Source organism: Triturus cristatus, chromosome 4_2 (genome assembly GCF_964204655.1).
Source record: "Triturus cristatus chromosome 4_2, aTriCri1.1, whole genome shotgun sequence".
Classification (NCBI taxonomy): domain Eukaryota; kingdom Metazoa; phylum Chordata; class Amphibia; order Caudata; family Salamandridae; genus Triturus; species Triturus cristatus.
The window spans coordinates 644960143-644985971 of NC_140586.1; the positions used below are offsets into that span (position 1 = coordinate 644960143).

The following is a 25829-nucleotide window of genomic DNA, read 5'->3' on the forward strand; positions in this document are numbered from 1 at the left end:
GACCAGTAGCTCTCCCTTTAAATACCAGCATCTCACAAGGAGGAACATGAAATGTAACAATATCCCCATCGTCTGCTAGATCAAAGGAGAGCCAATAATTCAGTCCAAAATGACATGTGACAAATTTTCATGAATGATGGCAAGCACTGCATCTGCGATGGAAATGGATGTATAAATGGAGACCTGAGAGCCAATTTACTGTTCTGAAATCCATGTAGAAAACTGCATGGTTTTAATGCATGTGATAAACTTTGATGAAATAATAAAACAACTTTCAAATCTATCTCTTCACACACAAATCGTTCAACTTCCAGAATGTTCTTCTTTTCCTTTCAACTGTTTCGTGGTTAATTCAGCCCAGAATATAATTTACCTCGAATGCTAAACAAAAAGGAGTAGATGAACTGTGAGTAAGACACTTTGCACGGCCACATAAACATCATACGAACAGTGGCGGCTTGTAAGTTTTGGAGGGAGGGGGCAGATGTGAGAGGCACACATACACATAACACTCACAGCCATGCATTAACACATGCGCACACACACAAACACATCCAGTCACAACACTCTTTACGAAACATTCATACATACATACATGCATGCACCAAACATTAATTTAAAAAGAAAACACACATTTACCTGCAGCCAGCTCTGCCTCGGAGGTTCCAGGAGGTGAGACTGCTGACCCCACATCATTCTGTGATGAAATGTCACTAATTGACTCTCGACCCTGGGCGCTTCAGGGCTTACAACTGAAGCGCCCAGGTGCAAGGCAATCAGTGACGCTATTCCTTGTCACTGAGGAGAGGGCCTCAGGGACCTTTGTTGAGCTGAGGATGTTATGCCCACAGGAGCTGTGACTTCCTCAGACCAGCAAAGTTCAGCTCAGGCAGCCAGGAGCAGGCGCATTTTGCCCATGTCTGGCTCCTGGCTGCCTGACCTGAAAATGAACGGTGTCTGTCAGGCTGACTTTTGTTCCGCCTGACAGACTCTGTTCGTGAGGGGCAAAAGGTGGAGGGGCGTGGCCCCCAAGCCCCAATGGACCAGCTGCAGCTGCACATGAATAAAAAAATTAAGTTGACATGTTATGACAATAAGTAAAAAAGACGACCTTTTTCATAACTATTTCTTCACTCACACAAGATGTATCACAAGACATTTGGAACTTTTTTATCGCCTTTAACAACCATTCTGCCAGACCTCAGTTTACTGCCATTGACTCCCCACCGCTGCTGTTCATCTTCTGATTTTCCTCACAGTGGAAGTGATCCTCATACACAGCATGGTGGTCATATAGTTCTAATTCAAAACCTGCCTCCTGTGCCTCGCTCACCCTCATCTTTTCACTTAACTTTTATTGCTCGAAATTGAAAAAGTGTTTACCTTGGTGCTTTGTTACATAAGTCAAAATGAAAATGCTAGCTATACTTTTTCAATCTCGTCTTAGAAAAGGAAGTCTATTCAGACGTTATACAGGCAGATATGTCTTATGTTCATGACATGAAATACCTGACTTCTACATATAGCTTCAGTTTAAAGCAACCTGCCACCCAAGTAAGCTTCACACGACAATAATTTCTATAACAATTAAAAAAATATTCTTAACTATCTAACTTCTAATGAGGGATCCCCTTTAATCCTTATTGAAAATAATTACATATATGCAAGACATAACCATGGCTGTGCATAGTTGTTATTCCCCAGGTGGAATTGAGCAAAGCTTACAACTTTTGAAGTTGGCAATATTTTTACATTTTTAGTTTGCAATCACATCTCTGGAAAATCACTTCCAGCAAAAATGCTTTTTAGCCAAAATTATAGCATGAAAGTGAAATTGAGCAGCTATTTTTTTTGCAATAAACTGAACATAACTTCTACAGATTTTTACTTATTTTGTGGCGTAGAAAGGCTGCAAGATGGTAACTTAACAGCTTTTTAATTCTTCACTAACCTAATGAATTGTCAAAAACTTTGCAAAGTTTCTTGCACACTTTCATGAAAGGTGAGGAACCAAGTGGAGCAACTATGTGCAGCTCAGTGATTAGGAGCCTGCAGCTGGGTCTGCCAAATGCCATGTTCGCCAAATGACTGATTCTACTGTATGCCTCTTTCTTCCACCACCATAATATTCATGTCTCTTTAACTCACTCTTGTAGGTTATTCTCTATGGTTTCTCCCTTTTCCACTGTTTTCCAATATTCTCTTCCTCCATATTTCTCCCTTTTCTTTCTTTCTCTTGCTTACAGACAGTTTAACAATGGAAAACAAGCACTGAGCCCCAAAATAAGCGCCAATGTCACCACACCTGCAACCACCAGTACAATATCAGCAGAATATCAGGCTCTTCATTTGTGCCAAATTTCTCTTTAGCTCAAAAACTTCACCGACCAATAATTTAAAAAATGGCATTGAACAAAATGTGATGCTCTTGGTATTGTAGACTAAGCCCTTATGTCAAAATGTAATCCGACAACAGTTACTACAACTACATCAGCTACCAAAATGTATGTCATGAGTTCTGAACCTCATCTATGTGCTTTGGATTTCATGCCAAAAATATAGACCCTCTATAGACCTTCCACGCTCATGCAAAGGGAGTAGCGACCTCGGAAATAAATTTGCTTTAATTTGCGTTTTAATCAGCTTTTCATCTGAATTATTCAAACCACATATATTTTGATTTCTACATAAAAGAGACAATAATTACAAGTTAGATTTTAATTACATCATGCACATTCAGGTTCAAATTGCGATGCAGCTCGTAAAGGATCCGACCGATGGTCAGAGCCTTACTGGCCACATCGTAATGGGCCGCTTGGTTTACTTTCCCACCGCGGCATAATGATGCTTGCGGTCGGAAAGTAAACCAACCGCCATACCAGCTGGCTTCCGAAGGGCTCATGGAGCCCGTCAGCCAGTCGGAACAGGCCTCGTAATCCCAAAGGGTGGGCCTTTCTGCCCTTGGGATTATGATTCACAGTTTCCAACATGGTTTCCATGCCGGTCTGTCCGACATGGAAATCATGTCAGAAAGTGTGATTGGGGATCCCCAGCAGGGCCCCCTTAGGTCAACGGTCTCTGGTAGGTGCCTGTCACAGGGTGCAGGGATGAACAGCATCTCCCATTTCTCAATGGGAGCTTGTTTTACTCCCATTGAGAAATAGAAGTATGCAACCAAATAGTGTTTGTCGCATTGTGATTAGTCGGTCGGGACTGCTGACCAGAGGTCGGTCAGTCCCAGGAACAAAACATCGTAATCAGGCCCTTAATGTTCACATTGTATTTATGTTCACATTGCTTGCAGTTAGGCTTAATCTGGATCTATTTAAATATCTTGAGTAAAATGTTTTCACAGTTCTGATGAAAGTGTGGAGTCAAGGTCATCTGTTAGTATTTAAGACTATTTCAATTGGTAACTGGAAGCCCAGTGGGAGCGCTGATCGAAAATAGTTCACGTGCTAGTATAATTAGTATTTCGATGATTATTTGAGATATCTTACTACAGCAGTTCCTTTTTGGAATTTCAACTTTGCTAAGTAGGAAAGTCCCTTGCAGTTCTCCTGAGCGATAAAATATTCCCCTCTTCAAGGCAAGTGGCTGAGGCAGACAAACATGCTCTAAATATACCATCGTCATAGGTGATGGTTGAGCCACAGGACTGGTAAACCATATCAGGTCACACGAAGGCACCATGCTACAAATGAGCAGCTTTTGAATAAATGATATTACCTTTATGTAAATCTACTGTAGATGTGAATTAATTTAAAGCAACTAATTAATAATCCACTTTAAAAGGCTACATTTACCTTGATTTACACTGTCTAGGAAGTCTGTTTTCAAATTACAAGTCTGGCAGTCCAAGGACCGTCAGACTCACACAGGCACGGCGGTGGCGGTAAAGCCATCGCCGTAACGACAATCAGACCCCCATTTATAAGTTGGGTGGTCGGTCCACCATTGTACCGCAGCAGCCACCAGGGAACCACCATTCCCAGGCGGTGGCACAGCGGTCAGTGCTTCAGTAAAAAGCTGGTTTTATTTTTTTTTAAGGACCGCCATGACAGGGCTGGTGGTCCTGAAACATAGGGGGCCACACAGGGCCCCCTGTTGGCCATGTGCATGGGGATGCATGCTGTGCGCCGCTGTATTCATGCACCCCAGTTCCTGCATGGCATGGACTTTACAGTCCATGCCATGCAGGAACTTTTTGTGGCTTTCCCATTTCAGCGCCCAAAAAAGCCCGTCAGAGACATGAGAAACACTCGTAATCTGGCAGGCAGGTGACAGTAAGTCTTGGTGGTATGGGAGCGTGGCGGTGCAGTACCAACTGCCCCCGCACTGCTGCATCAGGCCCTTAGTAGTCACACCTTTAACAGTGTATGTTTTCCATCAGAAACACATATTTTATTGTTGACTGTTTTTCCCCCAAAGCTAAATATTTTAAACATCAAGTGCTCAAATGTAAAAAACTAAATCATAATGTCATCTATCAGTTTACCAATGCTGTTGACAAAAATATTTTCCCATGAAAAAAGTAATAACACAATGACTATTTCCTACAATTTCATACCTTGTGAAGCAAGGTTCAAATGACTGCTCCAGTCACTCCAGAGTCCTGGACCATGAATTCTCTTACCACGCACTTGAACCAAATGTGAAGAACCTTGCCTTGTTGTTCCTAGGGTAACACAATTTCTTCTGACAGTTTCTACAACCTGCAAAATTAGAGCAATATTTTTAAGTTTGGTTTTGATTGTGGCAATTATTGAAAACAGACATTTAAAATTTCAGCATCCAGTTGGAACACTGTGTGTCATTGCTGTAAGACTGCTTCAAGCCCTGTTGGTGATCCACACATAATCAGCACAGAAAAAGTTCTCAGGACAGAGCAAATGAGAAGCTTGAAGGGCTACAATATGTGAATTAAACAGCTGATGATAGAGTGTTTGGCCGGCCCTGACCCAAATTTGTTGTTCTGCTTTGAGCACTTCTTCCTGTAACCTCTAAACTTCCTCCCAAGTGTCAACCATGGACAACAACAGATTGCAATCAGTGGCATCAGAATGTTCAAAGGTGTATGAATTCAATATGCAGTGCCTTGCAGTTTTATCAGCATATTTGTTATTCACTTTCACAGAATCATTGCCTTGTCTATGAGCAGCACATTTTAACACAGCAATTTGGGCAGGCAGTTTCAGAGCCTTTAACAAGTTTCTCACACTTTCACCATTATGGATAGGTGACCCAGAAGAGGTCATGAATCCGCATTGGAACCAGAACTGCACAAAGTCATGAACATTAAAGCCATACTAACTATTGCTGAAAATCGTCACCACAGCATGCCCTGGTAAGAGCAATAAATTCTGCCACCTTTGCTGAAAAGACTCCTGGAAGCCAGGAAGCTTCGACCACACCTGAGACAGTACCGACAGTTTAGGCAGCTCTCAGGTTTCTTTTATGGTCTCGTAAGCAAGAGCCATCAACAAACAGCACATAATCTGATTCTGGTAGTGGCACATCTTGTATGTCAGGTCTCGGCTTGGTGCATAGTTCAGTAACATCAAGGCAGTCATCTTCTACTTCACCTTCAATCATATAATTCCCAGAAAGGGGCAGTAGGGTATCAAGATTAACTACAGTACAACTCCTAAGGGACACATTTCCAGCACCAAGGATGACTTGTTCAAACTTGGTAAGCCAACTATTAGTAAAGTGCTGTGTCCGAGTATGGGTTAGAAACACCTCAAACGAGTGGGGTACAAAAACTGTCAAGAGTTGATCCATAACAATGATCTCGCACTACTCGATGCTACTGCTAATGGATGCAACAGCTTTAATACAGCCAGGCAAAGCAGCAGCGACGGGGTCAAGTGTGGCAGAAAAATAAGCCGCAGATCTGCGAGCATTGCCATGCATTTGGGTTAGCACTGAAAGACCACAACCCTCTCTCTCACTATAAAACAAAGCAAATAATTTATCACAATCAGGTACTGCCAGTGGCAGGTTGTGGCAGAGAGATCTCTTAGCTCTGAGAAGGCATGCATATAGCTACTATCCATGGTACCAGATCTGACACGTCTTTGTTTGTCAGCCCCTGTAAAGGCTTGGACATCAGTGAAAAGTAGTGAATCCACTGTTGACAGTAGTCAACCATTCCAGAAACATTGTGACTTCTTTCTGGGTAGCTGGTGGATTCATTCTCAGAATTGGTGAGATTCTCTCTTGTGACACATTCCTTGCTCGTTTCTCAATGTGATGTCCTAGATACAGGACTTCTTTCTTACAGAACTGTAATTTAGTTGGAGACACTTTATGTCCATTCTCAGCTAAGTGGTTCAGCAATGCAATTGTGTCATGTTTGCAAGCCTCCTGCATATTTGACACCACCATTAGGTTATCAATGTATTGGACCAGAACTGAGTGATAGGGAATCACTAAGGACTCTAGATTCTTAATGAGTATCTGGTAAAAAATTGATGGACTCCCCATATACCTTTGTGGAACTCAGGACCATGCCAAGACACGGCTGCCGAAATGGAAAGTGAAGAGAAACTGACTATCCTCATGCAATGGTAAAGAAAAGAGCGCTTGGCACAAATCAAAGACAGAGAACCACTCGGCCTCACATGGAATCTGAAACAAAATCACAGCTGGATTCGGTACACAGGAAAACAAGGAACGAGGATGGAGTTAACCTTTCGCAAATCTTGCTGTTGGGTTTCTGCAAACCCATAATGGGTCAGTAACATGGACTCCCCTGTTTCAAAGGGGTTTATTAGTAGTAATAAGTAGTGATTTACCACTAGTAATAAGGCCACAAACACAATGAAAGGGTCAGTGAAGGTCTCAATAAATGATTCCCTTGCTCAACTCTTAGTAGCTGGCAATAAGCAGGCAGGCGTAACTTAGGAGACTGGTATGTAAAGCATTTAAAATACTGATAAATTAAATAAGTAAGACAAGACACAGAATAAAAACCCAACTTCAATTTATACCAAATAGGTTTTATTTTTATGAACAAATTGACACCAACCGACAAAAACCCAATGTAGGGAACCGGAGATATGAATGTTTAAAGAATAAACACTTTCTAGTCCTTAAAATTCAATAGAGCCACTTTGGGACATTTGGTCGTGCTTCACCGGGACAAAGCCAACGTTTGAGGCTGACCACGAAGGAGCCCTGGTCGGATACACTAAACGAAAGGCCTCAGTCAAAAGTTTACCTTTGGACTTAGAAACTTTTCTGGAGGATTTTTCTCTCGAGGTTGAGCGGTCCCCTCCAGCAGGCCAATTTCGATGCAACATTGCCTGATTGCTTCTCTGCGAGGCCTCAGTAAAATCCTGGAAGTCTGGAGCTCCTGGAGCTTTCAGCAGGATGAACCTGAAATCCAATTCGGGTTGCAGTTGAAGGTAGCTGGCTTGACTCTTTACGTCGAGTGAGTCCCCTTATGGAGCTTTTTCCAAAAATTGCTCTAAATGTCTCCAAACTTCTGGAACTTCTTCCTGAAGTTCCTCTTGAGTCATCTAAGTGTCCAAAACACCGATCCAATGGTCTGGAATTTCCTAGATGGTCCTTGGGATGTTTGGATTACAATTACCACAATGCACCTGGCCAAATTCTTAAAAGTTCACTGGATGCACTCCAGGATGGGGACTCTTGGTGGAGATGACGCAGGTGGGCTCTGTTAACCTGTAGCTTTCAGGCAGTCCACTCCTTAATCCTTCTTGAAGCGTGGCAAAGTCGATAGGGTTGTAGTACCAGATTGTTCAACAGGTGCAGTCCTTCAGATTGCAGTCCTTTGGGTGCAGATCTACATTCCAACAGACCATCCTTCTTCTCCTGGTAGTTTCAGGCTACAGATCTAAGGAGCTATGCAGCTCTTCCATATTTATCAAGTGTTCCTGGACGTCAAGTGGGGGGACCTCTGATCAATGGGATGCAGGGTGTAAACCAAGTGCATGACCACTTCCTCCAAAGTGTGGCATATTCTTGTCCCAGAAAGTACTATTCCCTTAAAATCTAAAATGGCAAAGTCTCTCCAAAGAGCTGGATCAGCCTAACCCAATCTACTGGTGTGGATAATACTCCTAAACACATCCCTTCCAACCCTCTCCCTAATCTAATTACAGGGTTTCCTGTGTGACTGGGGTGGCAGGATATGGGGAGTCAGCCTGTGCTATCCAAAAGTGTTATTCTTTCTTTGAAGACCAGTTTGGCTACCCCTCACCCCCTTCCTGCCATCTCTTAAGCAGCTTGTACTTCTCCCTCCACAGGGAACTCATTGTCTCTCTAGCAGGGTTTTTTGCACCTCATTAGAACAGCCTAGTCAGAGACTGGCCAATCAGGAGAGAGCAGATGGAAGGCTGGCTTTTGACTTGCAGAAAAGAAAGTTTAATAACTTTCTTTCTATCATAGCTATTATAAATCTAACAGTGGCAAGTTGTTGAATTTATCTTAACTATTAATTTGATACCTTGAAGCGTATATTTACATGGCCTCTATAAATATTTATACTTAAGTAAAATATCACAATATTAGCCTATGGAGCTATTCTCTACAATGAGGAAATACGAAAATTGCAGTTTTTCCCACATCAGGGCTTATAAAACATCTTTTATAATGTCCCCTCTTATACTTACAAGGCACCCTACCCCTAGGGTGACTTAGGTGTAAAATTAAGGTAGATTACTACTTTGAAAGTACCTTTAATTCCAAAGTCGAATTTGCATATAATTGCAATTTAAAAGCAGCCTGCAAGGCAGGGCTGGCTTTTAAAATGACAGTGGTGCACACTCCAGTGCAGGAAATCTACTGGGCCTCTAAACCTCCCTGCCCTATTCTATACTGGGGACTTATAGGTAGTTTGAATCCCTCTGGGCTTATTATATATTAGGGACTTACAGGGGTTGGTCATTGCCTAATTGTAATTAAACCAAATTACCATGTACTTTTGACACAGAACACAGGCCCTGGGTCTGATTAGCAGGGCCCAAGGCACAGTCAGAGTCAGAAAACCAGCACCTAATAGTCACAATGGGGGCACAAAGTGGGAGGATACTGCATACAGGTCCTGATTTCTCACATCCCCATAATCTTGTTCAGAATGCCTTTCTCGATCATTGAGTCAATCACATGTATAAATCCAGCAATGGTTTCAGGGGTCACATTATATTGTGGGTTTCTCAGGTACTCAGCATTTGGCTTCCCAGTAATGCAGACTGGTTCAACACCTCTGATAAGTCTGATTTCTTTACCTGGAAAGTTCAAGACTCCAGGTAACACTGCATCTCTCAAATCTGGTGACAAATTGTCTTTCATCAACATGGCATACATTTTGATTTCTGATCCTGTCGTAGAAGTTTAAAAATGATGTCCTCATCATTGGTCTAGAACTCAATCCCAAGTGGGGTACAGTAAATGGAACAATTCACCTTGCACAAGAGGTCTCTTCCACGCAATTACACAGGAATAGAATCAAACACCACAAATCGGTGATGATCCTCAAAGGACCCTATCTTGATAGGTATTGCTTCTGAAACTGTGCCAGTTATTTGTTTTTTGCAGCTCCTACGGCTTGGACTATTTGTCCCGAGAGTGGTATGTTGGGAACTTCTATTTTTCTTGCAGTAGAATGGGTAGCACCAGTGTCAATGAGGAATGAAACAGGATTCCCAATAAACTCACCATCCACATATGGACCACTCCGGCCTACCGCTAAAGTTGTAACAAGTATGCAATCCTGCTCCCCTCTAAAGGCCCGTCATTGCAACAGGTCTGAGCTAAAATCATCTGCTTGGATCATGGAGTATTGTTGGAATATACCCTGAGTCACAAAGGGGTTCGTTTTTAAATAGGGGCCTGATCTGCATTATATTTCTGGACATTTGCAACATTTGCATTTTGTTGTGGCATTGGGGCTTGTGGGACTTGCATCACCTGAGCTTGTAGCACATTGAAATTTAGCTTCTGAATTCTCTGTCTCTGTACTTGTTGTGTCTGAACCACATCGGTTCCCTGTGACTGCATAAATACACCATTCTGAACCTGATTTCCATTAACCAAGTACCAGCATTAAACCTGCATTCACATTTCCAATGTCCCAACCTGCCGCAAACGTGCCAGGGGATAGTTTTCTTCAATGTCGGCACATCAACACCTTGTTCAGGTAAATTAGGACACGTGGTCCTCTGCCTTGTGGTTGAAATGCTTGCTGTTGGAACCCATTAACACCTTGCATCCTAGGAACTCCCTGTCGATTCACTCCCTGCATGGGAACTGCATTCTCAATAAATGTCTGATTCTGACCTCGCTGAGCAACCTTCATTTGGGCTATTATTAATATCTCCTTCAATTTCTTATGTTTTATCTCCAATTCATCTCCACAATGCTTTGCATATCTTAATATTTCGTCAGTGGACTTGCTCTGCCAACAAATTAATTGCTGCTGAATCATGGAATTAACCTCAGGCTTCAAACTGAACATGAACCTGGAAACTAAATGCCAGCTATCTTTTGCCTCAATAGCCTTGGTTACACTGAACAGTTTGAATATCTGCAACAATCTCTCATAGTAAGTATGTATTGACTCTGTGATTTCTTGGGTCATTCTATCAGTTTTTAAGAGATTTTTGATTTCCAAAATGTAGTCACCTGATTGTACTTCTTCATTACCAGTGCTGAATGAGCATGTGATTGAGGATGTCTCTTCGGCTCCACATCAGGCCAATCCTCAGCAATTTTGCATTTGACTCACAGATCACCTGGAACCACAATTTCAAATAAATATCCAAATCTTTCCATAAAATCTTTGATATTTTCACAAATGATCAAACTGTCTTTACCATTCCACTGGATTCTCTCTCAATTTTGGAAAATCATTTCTGAAGGATGCAAGATCCAATCTACTCCATGGTATACGGACATACCCACCATCAGGCACCTCTCTCATGAAAAGCATGTGTACATCCTCCTCTTTCTCCATCTGTAACCTCACTTTCTTTGGTTCTTTTTTCTTTGACCATCCACCTTCCTATTTATCTAGTTCACTCCATTTTCGAACATAGGTAATTTATTCCTTAATCTTCAATTTCAATCCAGATGGACGCATGTTTGCGAGATCTCTGCCACTAAAGCTTAACATCTAACTTCTTTGAAAGACTTTGGATTTCTATATATATATTCCATGTCTTTGAGTCAATTCAGATAACACAAGGAGATGATGGACGGAGCACTGAAACGTTTCAGACACTCACCCCAGTCACAGATCTGGGTTGAATCCATCATCGTTTGTTAGCTCACTTCGCCACTCCAGTTCAAACCCAACTATATTCAAATTAGTATTGACCCTGTGCGTCATGGGAATTCAGACAACTTGTCGTGAACCTGTCCTGCATGTTTGGTAATGTCTTTGAAAAGGAAAAATAGTTCATCATCCTGGTATTCATTCATTCGTGATAAATCAAGAGTCGCAGTTATAATTTAATCTAATTCTACTTTCAAATTGGCCACATCCCTAACCCTTTCTCTCTCTAGGGCCTAAGCAATTGTCCCACTAGTTCCAGGATTTCCACTACTCGTAGGAGTGTCTTTTCTTCTGAGCCAGTCATCATATTCTCAGCCAGAAAGACCTGGTTGTTCTGCTGGGGTATTAAGAATGATCTCTCTACTCTAGGTACCGCTACTCAAAGCAGGCAGTGAATTCAGAAGGGACATGTCAGAAGTTGGCGTTCCCATAGATATCTCTGCCCTAGGGGTACAGTAATTCATCATTGGTGGGGCAGTTGTGTTGGGCATGACAAAGGATGACGGTATCTGAGGAAACCTCCTGCTCAAGTTGAACCCTGACTAATTCAGTGTAGGATCTGCACTTGCAGCACTTGGGGTAACCGTGTTTTCTTGTTTTGGAACCATAGGAGGCTGAAGAATGGATCTCATTGTTGAGCCCACTGAATTGCTAGCTGTGGCATTCATTCCTCTAGGAGCAGCCAAAGTATAGGTGGTGTCTCCTGCTACTCCAGCCTCATACAAAGGAACAACAGGACCAATTGTGACAGAAACAGTCAATAAATCTGGGGCATTTAGAGCATGCAACGTTGAATGGGCTGTCATTGACGAAGTCCCTCTCATTGAATTTGGATTAATAGGTACATTATTTGCTCCACCAGTCTGGGTGTCATTGTATGCAGGTGGATAATTTAACAGTAACTCAGTTATAATATCATCATCTATATCGCTGCCATTGTCCTCAGCTGCATTCCCTGTGTCGTCTGTCTCTTTATTCTTATTCTTTTTCTTTTCCTTACCTTTGCCTTTCCCTTCTTTCTCACTCATCAATGCATTATATAGTCTAGCTCCCTCTATTATGTCAGTTCTCCAAGATTACTGTTCTGCATCCAATCTAGCATCCACACAGGTGCGTACAGCCTTTTTGACCTGTCCGTGAAATCTGTCTCTGCCTAAGACGAGCCATATGTTCCCAGGTTTCAGGGCTTCGCACTGTGTAGGCCCAGGAGGCAGCTTCATTTCATACATTTCCTTTTTAAATGCTCATCAATTCTCAAATGAAATGTCCCATAACGGGGAAATTGCTATGCACTGTCTTTCTCAGTGATCCCATTGTGCAAGCCAAACACATGTGTGAAGACCCACGGCTACCGCCATAGTAAGCCCTGGCATATGCTCAGGTCGTGCGTATTCTCCCTTTCTAACTGGCACAGTCACATCTCCCTTCACCTGGCTTTGGAATGCTTTAAAGAATTTCACTTTCAATCAGAATATGCAGCATTCACAAATGACTTTCCGTTGAAAACCAGGAAAAGAATTTTCACCCACAATTCTCTTTTTTGGCGATTATAACCAATACCAGTGCATCTCTCTATGATGTATTCAACAAATCCCAGCACGACTCTACACCAACGGACCTATACCAGTGCGGCACACCATGACGTCAATCTCACTCCTTGAAGCAGCTCACCCTCCTTACAGTTTTTCTCAAGCATGTTCTCTAAGCATTTCATGCAAACCAATGCAAGCAACTTCAGCAACTACCTCTGTCTGCTCCACTGAAGAAATGAAAGATTATTCATACACACAAGAGGCACTTTGGAACATCACTTTCAGACCTATTCTGACATTCACTTCTTGTGAAACGGCGACCAGTGGGATCTCACTCTGATTGATACAGTTATTCTCTGTGGACTGAGGTCACCTAAACCACCCACGTCTCATAGTCACACAAAGTAAATTCCCTATCTCAATAATGCTGTTGACAATGTCTCAGGACAAGCACCACACACAGCAGACAACTACTCCCTGTGTCTTCTGCACTGTAACTTGACGTTAAATCTTTTATCTATCCCAGGATCTTAGGCCACGATGAACCTGATAACCACTTCTCTGCATTAAGTGCCACATTCACACACCAACATAAATCAATTCCACATGACACCACACAGTCATTTCAAAACACCGTAATCTAAGCAAAAGCAACTGCAATGTGCAACCATATTAATACTCACTCTCCTCCGCTTCTACAAGTCATTTCCACACCACTCAAACTTCATTGATCCTTTGACTTAACCATGGGCTTTTGAGGTTGAGACGAAGCTTGGGCAAATTTGCGATTGTGCACCCTAACTCCCTCATGTCAGTGGATAAAGCACTGAGAGGTGAAGGATGTTAGCATTTCAATCAGATTTCAATTAACAGTGCAACCCATTTGGCTACACATTGAGGACCAGGAATTGGTACCGAAGTTCAATCAAACTTTATTACAAGTAAATAATCAAATTCAAATACACAACTCTTAAGACTATGCTGTAAAGAATAAGATACAGAATATTAATGGGAATTCCCAGATGCCTGAAGAAATTGAGCCAAACTAGTATTAAACAAACAGGCAATTTTGTGACAGCAATAAAGAATGATAACATCAAAATCTGGTGCTCAGAAAATAATCTAAGATTCTCTCACCTATACATTAGTAAGCCAGGACTTCAAAGTCCAGAGGAAGGTTGGGAACGAAAGCCTACCAAATCAAAGAATTTCCATGAAGAAAGTTAGGTCAGGAAAAAAAGAAATCAAGTAGGAAAGCGATAGCATCTCAGAAGCTCAGTCAAGCGTCTTCTACAGGTCAGAAATAGGCATTAGCCGAAGTCACCGTTAGGCAACAACAAAGGAGAAGCATTGCAGTATAAGTCTCCAAAAGTCCATTCAGGTAATGGGGAATCAGGGAAGGTGTCTGCAAGGAGTACACAAAGGAGATCTGCAGGGACAAAAGGTAGGAGGGGATCCGGAGAGCATCTGTGAAGCATCTAGGTGGGATCTGTGTAAAAGTCCAGAGGGGAACAGAGTATTACAACGTGCAAAGTCACTGGGCAACAACCCCTTGATTACACCATCAGGGGTCTATTGTCCTCATGAAATGCCAAAGTTGCAGACAGACTGGATTGGCCCACACTGGACATGGGAATGACATCTCTCTCTCTGACACATGTAGGTTGTAACATTTGTCAAACAAGTCCAGTCAGCTAGTGCTCTGTTTCACCACATACCTTTGTCAAAATCTTTTTCTCAGGCACTTTTCCCTATCTCCAGTACAGTAATGTATCTGTTCTGAACTAATTATGCATGTGAATACCTGCAAGAAATGTTGCATTAGCAGAACATGGAATACAGCAGTTTATGAAATGCAGCATGGTGAAATACAGGCCCACACTATTAATTCAAGTTATGGTGCACATTTAATATGCGTGTGCACATTTAAACATAGATGCATATAAATCGCTAATGCATTAAGTTTACATTGCATAATAATCAGTAAGTCATTAAAATAGTCAATTGTAAATTTGGCTAAGGACTATCATTTAAATCTATATGCATGTAACATTTGTGCACACATTACATAAACCGTTTTCGTTTCAATTAAGATCACATTCTACATATACGAGAATTGTTTTATTCACAGTTTCAACTTATTATGTGTTGATCACACATTATAGCACACATTTAGGAAAACCGGGCTTTTCATCAGAGGAAGTACACTTTTTATTAAACGAGGGTGGTTTTATTATTCATCAAACTTCATTAAAACATCCTAATCAGCATGGTTAATAACACATGAGTAGATTCTCTAATTCTACAATAAATGCATTCTTTAACAGTAATGTCGAGTGAAATATTTTCATCAATCATGGATTCAGACAAGAAACATGTGCAAACTGAACGTTCATGTCATAGATCTGTTGACATTTTCTGTCACATTTTGTGACGTGCAAGGAGTTGCAAACTTTGCGCTGCACCAACTGCTGCCCAGTCTAGTGAAGGTGTTCTGACCCCTAACACATGTTAAAAAATGGCAATTGCCCTTGGCATATTTACCTTTCAAGGGAGGTCATAGAATAGGGAGCCAGAAAGCCCACCAATGCCATGGAAAGTTAAATGTTACCTGTCAACTACAGCACATGTAGTGCCATTCACTATTCTGGCAAAGAAAACTTGGGTTTAGGCCTACCTGTATAGCCTGACTATTGCAGACTGATACCCAGAAGACATTCATGTTAAAATACAAAATTTCGACAGGAAAGATCCTTACATTTAAATATTCAATAGGTCACCCCTAAGTAGACATTGTAGCCCACAAGGTAGGGTGCCTAGTATGCTAAAGTGGTACATGCAAGCATTTCGTGTTTGCATGCACCTACATCGACTAGCACCTAAAAGGTAAGGTCATTGTAAGGGCTTCAGCCATCCTAGGAGAAAAACTAAAGAACAAAATACTATGTCTGCTTGATTTGGGATCAGCAACAAAGATTATTCAACCCGTATTTTTAACATTATTACAAAAAATGTCTGCCTGAACCTCCAGTGGCTAATTAACATCAGCTTGCCACCAGCTGGACCCTGTTACTGGCTTTCCCTTAATGATTTATGAAAGCTGCTACCTGAGCAGAAACTATGACCTAGATCTTTTGGCAGGAAGACCTGAGTGTGAGGTATGTAGCATAACATGTATGTGTAAAGTACACATTCACCCAGAGGTATCTTGGCGCTGAATAACAGATGTTTCTTTTTACCCAACTCAATGGTACTCATTTTTTATCAACTTCAGATGGATCAAAGGCTGAATGGGCCCGCCGGGATTTGAATCTGTGACCATGAGGACCCTCCACTGGACGCATTAGTTCACTGAGCCACCAGACCACAGGTATGTGACACCTCTAAGCTCAGGAAAGGCGGTTCAGGAAAAGGACCAGGGTGAAATCTACCTCTTCATAGTTAAGTGCCAATGGAGACCCAGGAAAAAAAAAACTTGTTTCCCTGGTCACCTGTAGCCAGATTGATACCAGCCAGTGGGAGTAGGAGTGGAAGCTAGTCCCAGAACCAGTTTTGGTGTAGGTGATCAGGAGGGGACCGTTCATTTAATCAAACACACTTCTGACTGGCAAACAAGAAACCTCTATGAACTGCACTTGTACCTAGGACTGAGAAGTGGAGGCCATAAGTATCAATTGGTGCTGACCTCCTGAGTGGCTACTAAGCTGCAAGAGACCTTATTCCTTCAGTGGCCTGCTGATGAGCAGCATCTGGACCCATACTAACCCTGTTAGTGACCTCTGCTGAAGTGAGTCCTGGCCCAAAGTGCTGTCCCTTCGGTCCTGTGTGTCATGCCGCTGCAGTAATTCCCAGCTCACTTGCAGTCTGTCTTATTATTCTATAGAGAATGGTCCTTAGGTGAATGAGACACCTTTCTTTCTCCTCATGGCGGGATGCCACATTCTTTTCTGTGGTGGCCTCCTTGCAGAAGTGTACCATGCCATGGGCCTGCATAGCCTTCCATATCACAAAGGGAGAGAGGGAAGAGAGAGCACCCATGCGTTCCTCCTGGATATAAGTTAACTAGCACAAAAAGCGGGTTGCCAATATTACGGATACAAAAACAAGATTCCATCTTGTGTTCTAGAGGGGGCCTTGTACATAATAATTCAATAAGAAATGGGGTGAGTGTCACATGAGGGAAGCCATCCTAAATGGAAGAAAATGTCTCACACACATATTCTGGTCATGCTTCATCATAGACATCCTCTCCCCACCCCAGTAAGATGTACTACCAGGGCGAACTCAGACCTCCATGAAGACTTGGTGGAAGGAGGGAGTTCTTACATAAAACTTACTGGATAGAAACGGAATCCAGATACTCTAAAAATACCTCAAAGTTTCTCAGTTGTCACCTTTATATGTGAGTACTTTGGGTATAGTTTAAAACAGATCGTTTGGCGGGTGTGTTGAGCTCTATGGTTCAAACCTGTCTAATAGTCACCAACATTTTTCTGCCCACTTGGAAGCATAACTGGTCTGGGGCATTCTTCAGGGCAGCAGGTTCCCTATCTAAGATAAGCCACTGGGCCTCTGCAGATATATGTGCTAGTGAGGGAATTTACCACCCACTCTATTACCTAAGGTGAATCCTACCTGGAAACCAGCCAAAATGTCCGCCTAGAGTACCCTCAATTTTAGGGGATACCAATACATTGGTCAAGGTGGTGGAGATGTCCTTTATAGTCACACTTACGTCAAAAGGAACATCACTCCGGTGCACCTAGGCGTTCCAGCTCAGCAATATTGGCACCTCGCTTGTTGTGGTAGTCAGCCTGCATAGCCTTTCCCTTCCCACGTTCCCTTTGTGAAGTTGTGGGAGAAGATAATTTCTGTCTGAACCTAAGTTGACCGTTTCCTTTGCAAGTTAGTGAAAGTATTTCCCAATCACCATGGAAACAACATGATTTCCTGTTTCCTGACCTTTTAGAGTTAAGTAATTTTTTTAATTCTCACTATAACGCACCATAGGGAGACTCCGTAGATGGGGCGGAGATGACTGCATCATAAAAGATAGCGACAATAGAAAATGTTTGTCTAACTCAAAAGAACATATTAAAAATATTTGTGTATTAAATAATAATGTAAATTGATTTTATATATTTGCTATATATTTAGATCAAAATGAAAAAAATGCTACAGCACTATAAAATTAATTTTGAATTAAAACTTTAATTATTGGAAATGTATAAAATAAATTAAACTTATTTTCCTGAAGTTTAAATAAAAAATGTAATTCCCACTTGAAGATTTTTTTTCTATGTGCATTATTAGCTATTAAAAGGAGTGAGTAAAATAATAAAACATAATGTAATTATTTTAATAAAAGGTATTACATTCTTGTTTAAATTCAAAATATGTAAGTTATTAAAACATTTTATAATTACATAATAAATATGTTTTTAATGTTTTATTTATGTCTTTACCTATTCCAACTAATTTAATTTAGATTTATTTGAAGTCTCTATCTCCATTATTTTGTATGAAAAGGTGTTGCAGTACCAGCGTATGTTCTTGTAGACACTTGGACTTTGTGAATATTTTAAAGTAGTAAATGTAATAAAAAGTAGAAACTAACTCAAAAGTGTAAGTTATCTTTGTAAATCCGGCCCACAAAGAGGATGTTTCCATCTGTCTCCAAATGTTCCTCTTAAAATTAAAGTAAAACTCTTGTTCTGTATTTTGGAGTAGATATTTTGGATTGTCTGGATTAGTGCATGTTCAAATTACAGTGCGATTTTTGTTGAGACATATTTGCTAGTGTTTTGCTGTACTGTAGCTATAAATTCATAGTAGGTGTTAATTTTGTTGTGAGGAGGCTAAATGATACTAACCAAGAATCGTGTGTATTTGACTTAAAGGGTGGGTTGGAGGCGATGTAAACTGCTCATCCATTACCCAAATAGTGCATTACATCAAGTTTAGTAGATTGTTAGTAGTGTAGAGTCAAAATATGCTTTGACCACATTTTTATTTTATAAAGGATGAATTGTTTTTTGAAATGTGTGTTTCACTAACGAGATGGAATATGTATGTCAGAAAATGAACTACGTGCAGGCATAGCTTTTCTGTAAGCTCTCCCTTTCTTGCTTATTGTTCTCTATAGGTTTGGAATTGATGCATACATCCAGCCTCTTTACATGGTATTTTAGAGGCATATTCTTTAATGAATATCCCAGTAAGAGTTGTGGAACCTGTATATGCCAAAGCATTTATCTTTTTTTCTATTCCTGCTCAGAATTCACAAAGGAATTCTTTGCAGCCATTAGCCCATTTATGGGATGTCATCTCCCCCACTGGTCCGTTGATCTTCGCAGCCATGAATCATCAAAAATGTAGGGAAACTGAAGCACTTAGAGGAGTTGGAATGCCAACCAACATGGACATTTGAAGACATTCCCAAACTACCCTATGACTCATTCACACCCTGAAAATGGTAGGAAATGTCTCCAGTACACGTCTGGAGTAACTTTAATTGCAGTTTGGAAAGGAGTTCAGGGTCAGTCCCATATTCACTGGGCATGAGGGGAAAAATATTTTCTTCACAGAGAACTTTTGTTTAAAAGGGTCCGATTCCGATTTCGGCCTGGAGGGCTCCAAACGATGGTCGGAGCCCTTCTGACCGAATCGGAACATGCCGGCCGGATTCCTTTCCGACCGAGCCATTCCAATGGGCTCAGTCAGAAAGGAATGTGACTCGGATTTCTGGATGGCTTCTGATGGGCTCAGAGAGCCTTTTTTGCCGTCCAGAAATCCTTCAGTACTCCCCCGGCCGCCTTTTCACGACCGAGGGAGTACGATGGCAGTTTTTCACTGCCTTTTCGTGCCGGTCTTTCCAGCACGAAAAGGCAGTCGGAAACTGTCTTTGGGGGGCCCCCAGTAGGGCCCCCACGACTGCGAGGCTGCCGAATGGCAGACTGAGGGCACCTATGGTGCCCCTCTGTTGATCCCTGCACCCAGTGACAGGCACCTTGGGGTGCCGGCCACAGGGTGCAGGGATGAACTGCACCCCTGCTTTTCACAATGCAAGCATGCATTCCGCTCGGAATGCATGCTCCCATTGTGAAGCATACGAGTGCAACCGAACAGGGTTCAGTCGCATCGTACTTGCAGGGTCATAACTGACGACAGCAGGTTACGGCTCCTGACCCATGTCGAACAAACCAGAGTCCGTCCGACATCGAAATGGGCCCCCAAGTGCGTTTGCACAACGAGATCCATTGCCCATGTAGGGAGTTCATTCCCATGTACAGATTATCCACTACGGAGAATTCCATACAGAGGGGATGGAAGTAAAAGTTTAGAATCATGTGATTGGTGGTGGATTCTGCATGCAAACTTATGTCGAGAACAGATTTCTTTGTTAATTGCACTAGGAATTGGGGGAATTCGAAAATGTAGTGAATCTGCAATAGCACATAGATTTGTGGGTGCAGATTTGCATCATTTTGTTCGAGTAGGCCCGCCATCTTTAGTTCTTGCACTGTATTTCTAATTTTGCTTTCCGCCATTCAGTGTTATTAATTACTGCTGTGGCACACCCATTGCTCCCTTGTGAGTAGTATTTGGTGAAATACCAAGGGGTGTGGCTATTTGTAGTGCTTTCCTTTGTATAACTATATTGAATGTATGTTAGGGAGATTTGCATTTTTAAGTTGTTGTGTGTACTGCTCGGATAAACAAAATGGGATCTGTAAAATGTATTCATTACATACAAATATTTTTATCTTATATTTAAAAATGTGCATAAATGAACATTAAGTTTACTTGCAATATTTGTTAAAAAAATATTTTTAAACATATGTTTCCTTTGTAAGATTTGAAATGGTAAATTTTGCTTGGAAGGTTCTGGAAATTTTACTTTGTTTTTCATGTTGCTTGATTTGTTTTTCTGTAGGTGAGTGTTTTGGGGATATAATAAGAAATGAATGCTAATTATAATATATAATTTATAATAAGAAATTAATGCTAAATATATTTATTATTATTTGGTTGTTATAGATGTTAAATATAACTACTATTTCACAAATCTTTAAAAGTACATATGTTGGGAAGTAGATTATTAGTAGTGGCAAATATGCATCTACCACTGGCAATAACGTCCCTAACACAGTCTAGGGCTAAGTACAGGTGTCAGTAAAATATTCCCATGCTCAACCCTTGGTAGCTTGGCTGCAAGCAGGCAGGCTTAACCTAGGAGGCAGGCATGTAATGCATTTAAAGACACCAATTCAGTAAATAATTAAGTCACAACACACAATAATAATCCAACACCAATTTATAAAAATAGGCAATATTTGTATCTTTCAAATGACACCAAAATGACAAAAAATTAATACAGGGAACTGGAGATATGAGTTTTTAAAGAATAAACACTTTATAGCACTTTAAAACCTATAGCACCACTCTAAGACACCTGGTCTAATTTACCGAAATACAGTCAAATTTTCAGGCTGGCCGCGATGGAGCCCTGCTTGGATAGCCCTCGTGATAGGCCTCGGTCAGAATTTTACATTCAGACATAAACTTTTCTGCAGTTTTTTCTGCCGGGGACCCTCGACATTCTTCACCAGTCTGGATTCGGTAAGGGTTCTCCAGCTTGACTTTCAGGGGGCTCCTCATCAAACTCTGGAAGTCGGACCTCCGAAGCTTTTCAGCAGGACGAACCAGCATTCAGGCTGGCTCACGGTTGAAGGTGGCCAGCTTGGCTCTCGCCAATGAGTTGGTCCCCTTATGGAGCTTTTTTCCAAATGTGCTCCAAACTTCTGGAACTTCTTCCTGGAGTTCCTCTTGAGGCTCCAAAGTGTCCAAAATACAACCAAAGGATCTGAAAGCTCCAAAAAGGTCTTTGAAAGTTTGGACCGCAATTCTCACAATGCACCTGGACATAACCCTTATGAATTGACTGGGCGCACTCCAGGCAGGGGTTTCTTAGCGGTGATGGTCCAGATGAGCTCTGTTAACTTGTAACCTGCAGGGAATCCACTCTTTATTCCTTTTGAAGCAACGTAAACCCCAGGCCTGTAGCTCCAGATACTGCAGCAGACCAGTCAGTCAGAATGCAGGGCCTGATGGTACAAATCAAGCTTGGCAAAGCTTCTTCTTTTCTTAGTTTCAAGCAGCAGATCTGAGAGGCTCTGAACCTCTCACATTTGTATTCAGTGTTCACCGGGTCTAGAAGGAAAGCACTCCTGTCCAATGAGGGGCAGGGCAGCACCTCAGAGCATGACCACTTCCTCCAAAGTATGACATAATCTTCTCCCAGAAATCACTATCCTCCAGAATTCAGTATAGCTGAAATCTCAGCAGAGGCGCAAGAACTAGTTAAACCACCCTCCAGTGTGACTAATATCCATGGCTCTCCTCCCCCTCCCATCTGCAAATTCCTGCCTTAAACCTGCCAAGGTTGGGTCAGAGGGGCTGGTAGGTATATGGGCCTGGCATTCCCTGCCTGTCCTATTCCACCTTTGAAGCTTCATGCTTTCTTACCCCTCCCCCCTGCTCTGGCATTCTTGTGTAGCAGAGCTCTTTCCCATTAGATAGCCACTCCCTGGGTGAGCTGCTTATCACTTCGTCAAAGCAACCCGTCTAATCCTGTTAACTCTGACCAATCAGGGAAGAGGGCTGGGAGACTGAATTTTGATTTACAGACAAGAATGTCTTATAACTTATTTTCTGTAGACTTTAGGATAAATGCAACAATTGCATATTGTTGGATTTATCAACACCATTCTTCTACGTCCTTGAATGGTATTTATATTTAGTTCCTAGAAATAGTTATGCATTTATAAACTATTGCCCTGTTATCCTATGGGGCTAGTCATCTACAATGGGTAAACTGAAATGGGCAATTCCTCCATCATCAGGGCATATAAAACATATCTTATAACCCCTTGCTTATAGTTATATGACGCCCCCCCCCACCACCACTGGGACACCTAGGGGAGACTGTAGGGGTCTTGAATATGCAAAATAGTGTAGATCCTCAGTCCACAGTGCTCCTAGCACAAAAGTCGATTTTGGGAGTCATCTTACCATAATGGGGAAAGTGAAATGTGCAGTTTATCCCCAGGGCACATAAAACATCTTTTATAAGGGCCCTCCTTATACTCCTTATAATTACATGACCCCTCACAGCTGGGACACATAGGCGAGACCCTGGGGGTATCTAAAAGGCCACAATATTATAGTTTCCAATTTTTTTAAGTGCCCTTACCACCAAGGTCGAGTTTGGACACATTTTGCATTAAAAAGCAGTGCTACAACACAGGGCTGCATTTAAAAGGACCTCAGGCTCTCAGCAGTGCACACGTGCACGTGCAAAAAAGGTTGCTGGCATCTAAACTGCCATGCCCTATTATTTACGATGTACTTAAAGGTAGTTTAATCCACCTGCCCTATTATCTACTAAGGACTAATAGGGTAGGTAATGCCAGATATAGGAATTGTAGATGTACCCTACACATACTGTACCCTAATGTATATGTGTGTTTTAACTGTGTTTTCAACATAGCACTGGCCATGGGCCTAGTTAGACAGAGCCCAGGGACAGTCAGAGTCAGTTACCACTAGTACCAGCCAGCAAAAAATAGGGGTGCACAGGGCACACAGGATACATTTTCAACAACATCCACTTACTTTATTAAGAGTTGAAGGTGAAGGGTTGGGCAGAGTGACAATCTCCTCTCTCCTCAAATATATGTTATAATACTCATAAAAAATTATTTGAGGTTTTCTATTTATTAACTGTTCTACTTCTAAATGCAATTGGATAATTGTTTAAAATAATTATTATTTCTGTCCTTTAACCTAATTCACTTTTGTCGATACTAGTAAATGTACGACAAAAGAGTCTACAGGGTATTAGTCTACTAACTCTTACAATTTTAGGTAGAGATTTGTCCAATGCATGATCACATTTTGAATAAGCATTTATTGCCTATCGTGAACAAAGTGATGCAGAGCATAATAAATACGTTTTCGGTAAAGTTTATTTTCCAGGAAATATTTCCTATTAAAAACCATTTTTTTTTTCTCTCCTTATCTAACCATTATTTTTAAATAATTTGCTTCTGAATTAAGAATGCCCTCAATTTTATCTCGTGGATTTGCACTTATGTTTGATGTATTGGGTCCTTAAGAATTGGGAATTAGGCAGGCTTTGGAAAGTAGGCTTCAATACTGTTCCTCAGCAAAGTGGTGTCTTTTGTGCATCATTTCCCATACATCTCTCGGCTGAGTAAGCCTACCAGGTGCGCAAGGCTGCCTCTAAGTACTCCGCATCACTGACGGTACATTTAACAATGAATAGAACGCTGCTTTCAAAGCCACCAAAGTAAGGAAAGAGTTTTCTATTTTTTGGATCACTTCAGGAATAGAAAATAGGATGGCCCCAGAAAATAGGTACTTCTGGGAGCACAGCCCTCCTGATAATAACATTACAAGTACGCAAAATTCACGTAATTTGCTTTTGTGTAATTAAGGAACATTTTTGAAAAATATGCAAAATGATGTGTAAATGCAAAACCGGTTATTTGCACTATATATTAAAGTGTGACATACATCCTTGTGTACATTCTGAACGTGAGGATGCATTTTGCCCAAACATTATAGCACAAAAAGCACAAGCGCTGCAAACAGAAGCTGCTCCTGAGTTGGGGCCAGATGTAGGACGTGAGTTTGCATGCAAAATCACTGTGGGCCATGCACAAACAATATTTTGCAAATCGCACAAGATTGCGACTTGCAAAATAGTGTTTAACGACTCACAATTAGGAAGGGGCGTTCCAAGGGCGCCCCTTCCTAATTGCGACTCGCAGCCCTATGTGTGAATGTTTTGCTACTGCAATTGTGGTCGCAAAACACTCGCAATTTACCGCCCTCTTCAAGAGGGTGTTAATGCAGTCGCAAATAGGAAGGGGTCCCCAGGGGACGCCTTCCCCTTTGCAAATGCAGGGGAAAATATTTTTTAGGGGCAGGTAGTGGTCCCAGGGACCACTACCAGCCCTTACAAAATGAAACGAAAACGTTTGATTTTTTTTTAATGTATCCTGTTTTCCTTTAAGGAAAACAGGATGCATTTAAAAAAACTAAAAAAACTGCTTTATTTAAAAGCAGTCCCAGACATGGAGGTCTGCTGAGCCCAGCAGGCCACCTTCCCTGGGAGGGCTAGCCATTCCCAATGGGGTCGCAAATTGCGAGTGCCTCATTAATATTCATGAGACTCACATTTTGCGACCCCATTGGGAATCGCAATCAGTGTCTCTGACACTGTTGTATATTGTAAATTGCGACTCGCAATTTGCGACTCGCAATCGAGTGCAAATTGCAAGTCGCAATTTACACTGGTCGTACATCTGGCCTTTGGTCTTTCACGATGCTCCCGCATGCTTGTGCAAATAGTTTGCTGTAAACGAAGTGTAACCATGCACTGTGACTTAATAGCGCTATATTGAGAACTTGATGTAACAATTTTTACACAATATTACAAGAGAATATCCTGGCGTAATGGAAATGTCACATAGGACTAAATAATGTAAATCTGCATTGACAAGTTCATTAAACACATTACACTCAGTAAAGTAACAATGTTAAGATATTTACAGACCAGGGGGCGGTTAATCAACACAAAAAAAAGATAATACTATTTGCAATCAAATCCATACACTGGAATCTAGTTCTGGAAGCAAACAATATGCTTCTGTCTGACAATCTGTCCATGCAAATACGTTTTTGGAGGCTTCTATGCCATTCTCAAACTCTAAAGTCAATTAGGTATCAATTTCTTTGAACATCAAAGCTGGAACAAAGTAATGTGATTTATTTAAGTATACAGTCCTTTGTACCCTACGTCCTTCTATGGTTGACCAGGCATAAGAAGGTGTTCAAATAGGCAAAATCTGCCAGGTAGGAGAAGTACATGTTGCAAATTATCAATATGCTAAAAAAATGAA

At 41.4% G+C, this 25829-nt stretch overlaps 1 protein-coding gene across 1 annotated transcript in view; it reads right to left on the reverse strand.

The window, feature by feature from the left end:
* LEPR (leptin receptor) overlaps window positions 1-25829 on the reverse strand; it is a 943611-nt gene that overhangs the window by 368782 nt on the left and 549000 nt on the right. Inside the window, exon 7 of the mRNA XM_085602358.1 lies at window positions 4571-4715. Coding sequence (XP_085458484.1) covers window positions 4571-4715 — 145 coding nt within the window. The remainder of the gene's footprint in view (window positions 1-4570; window positions 4716-25829) is intronic.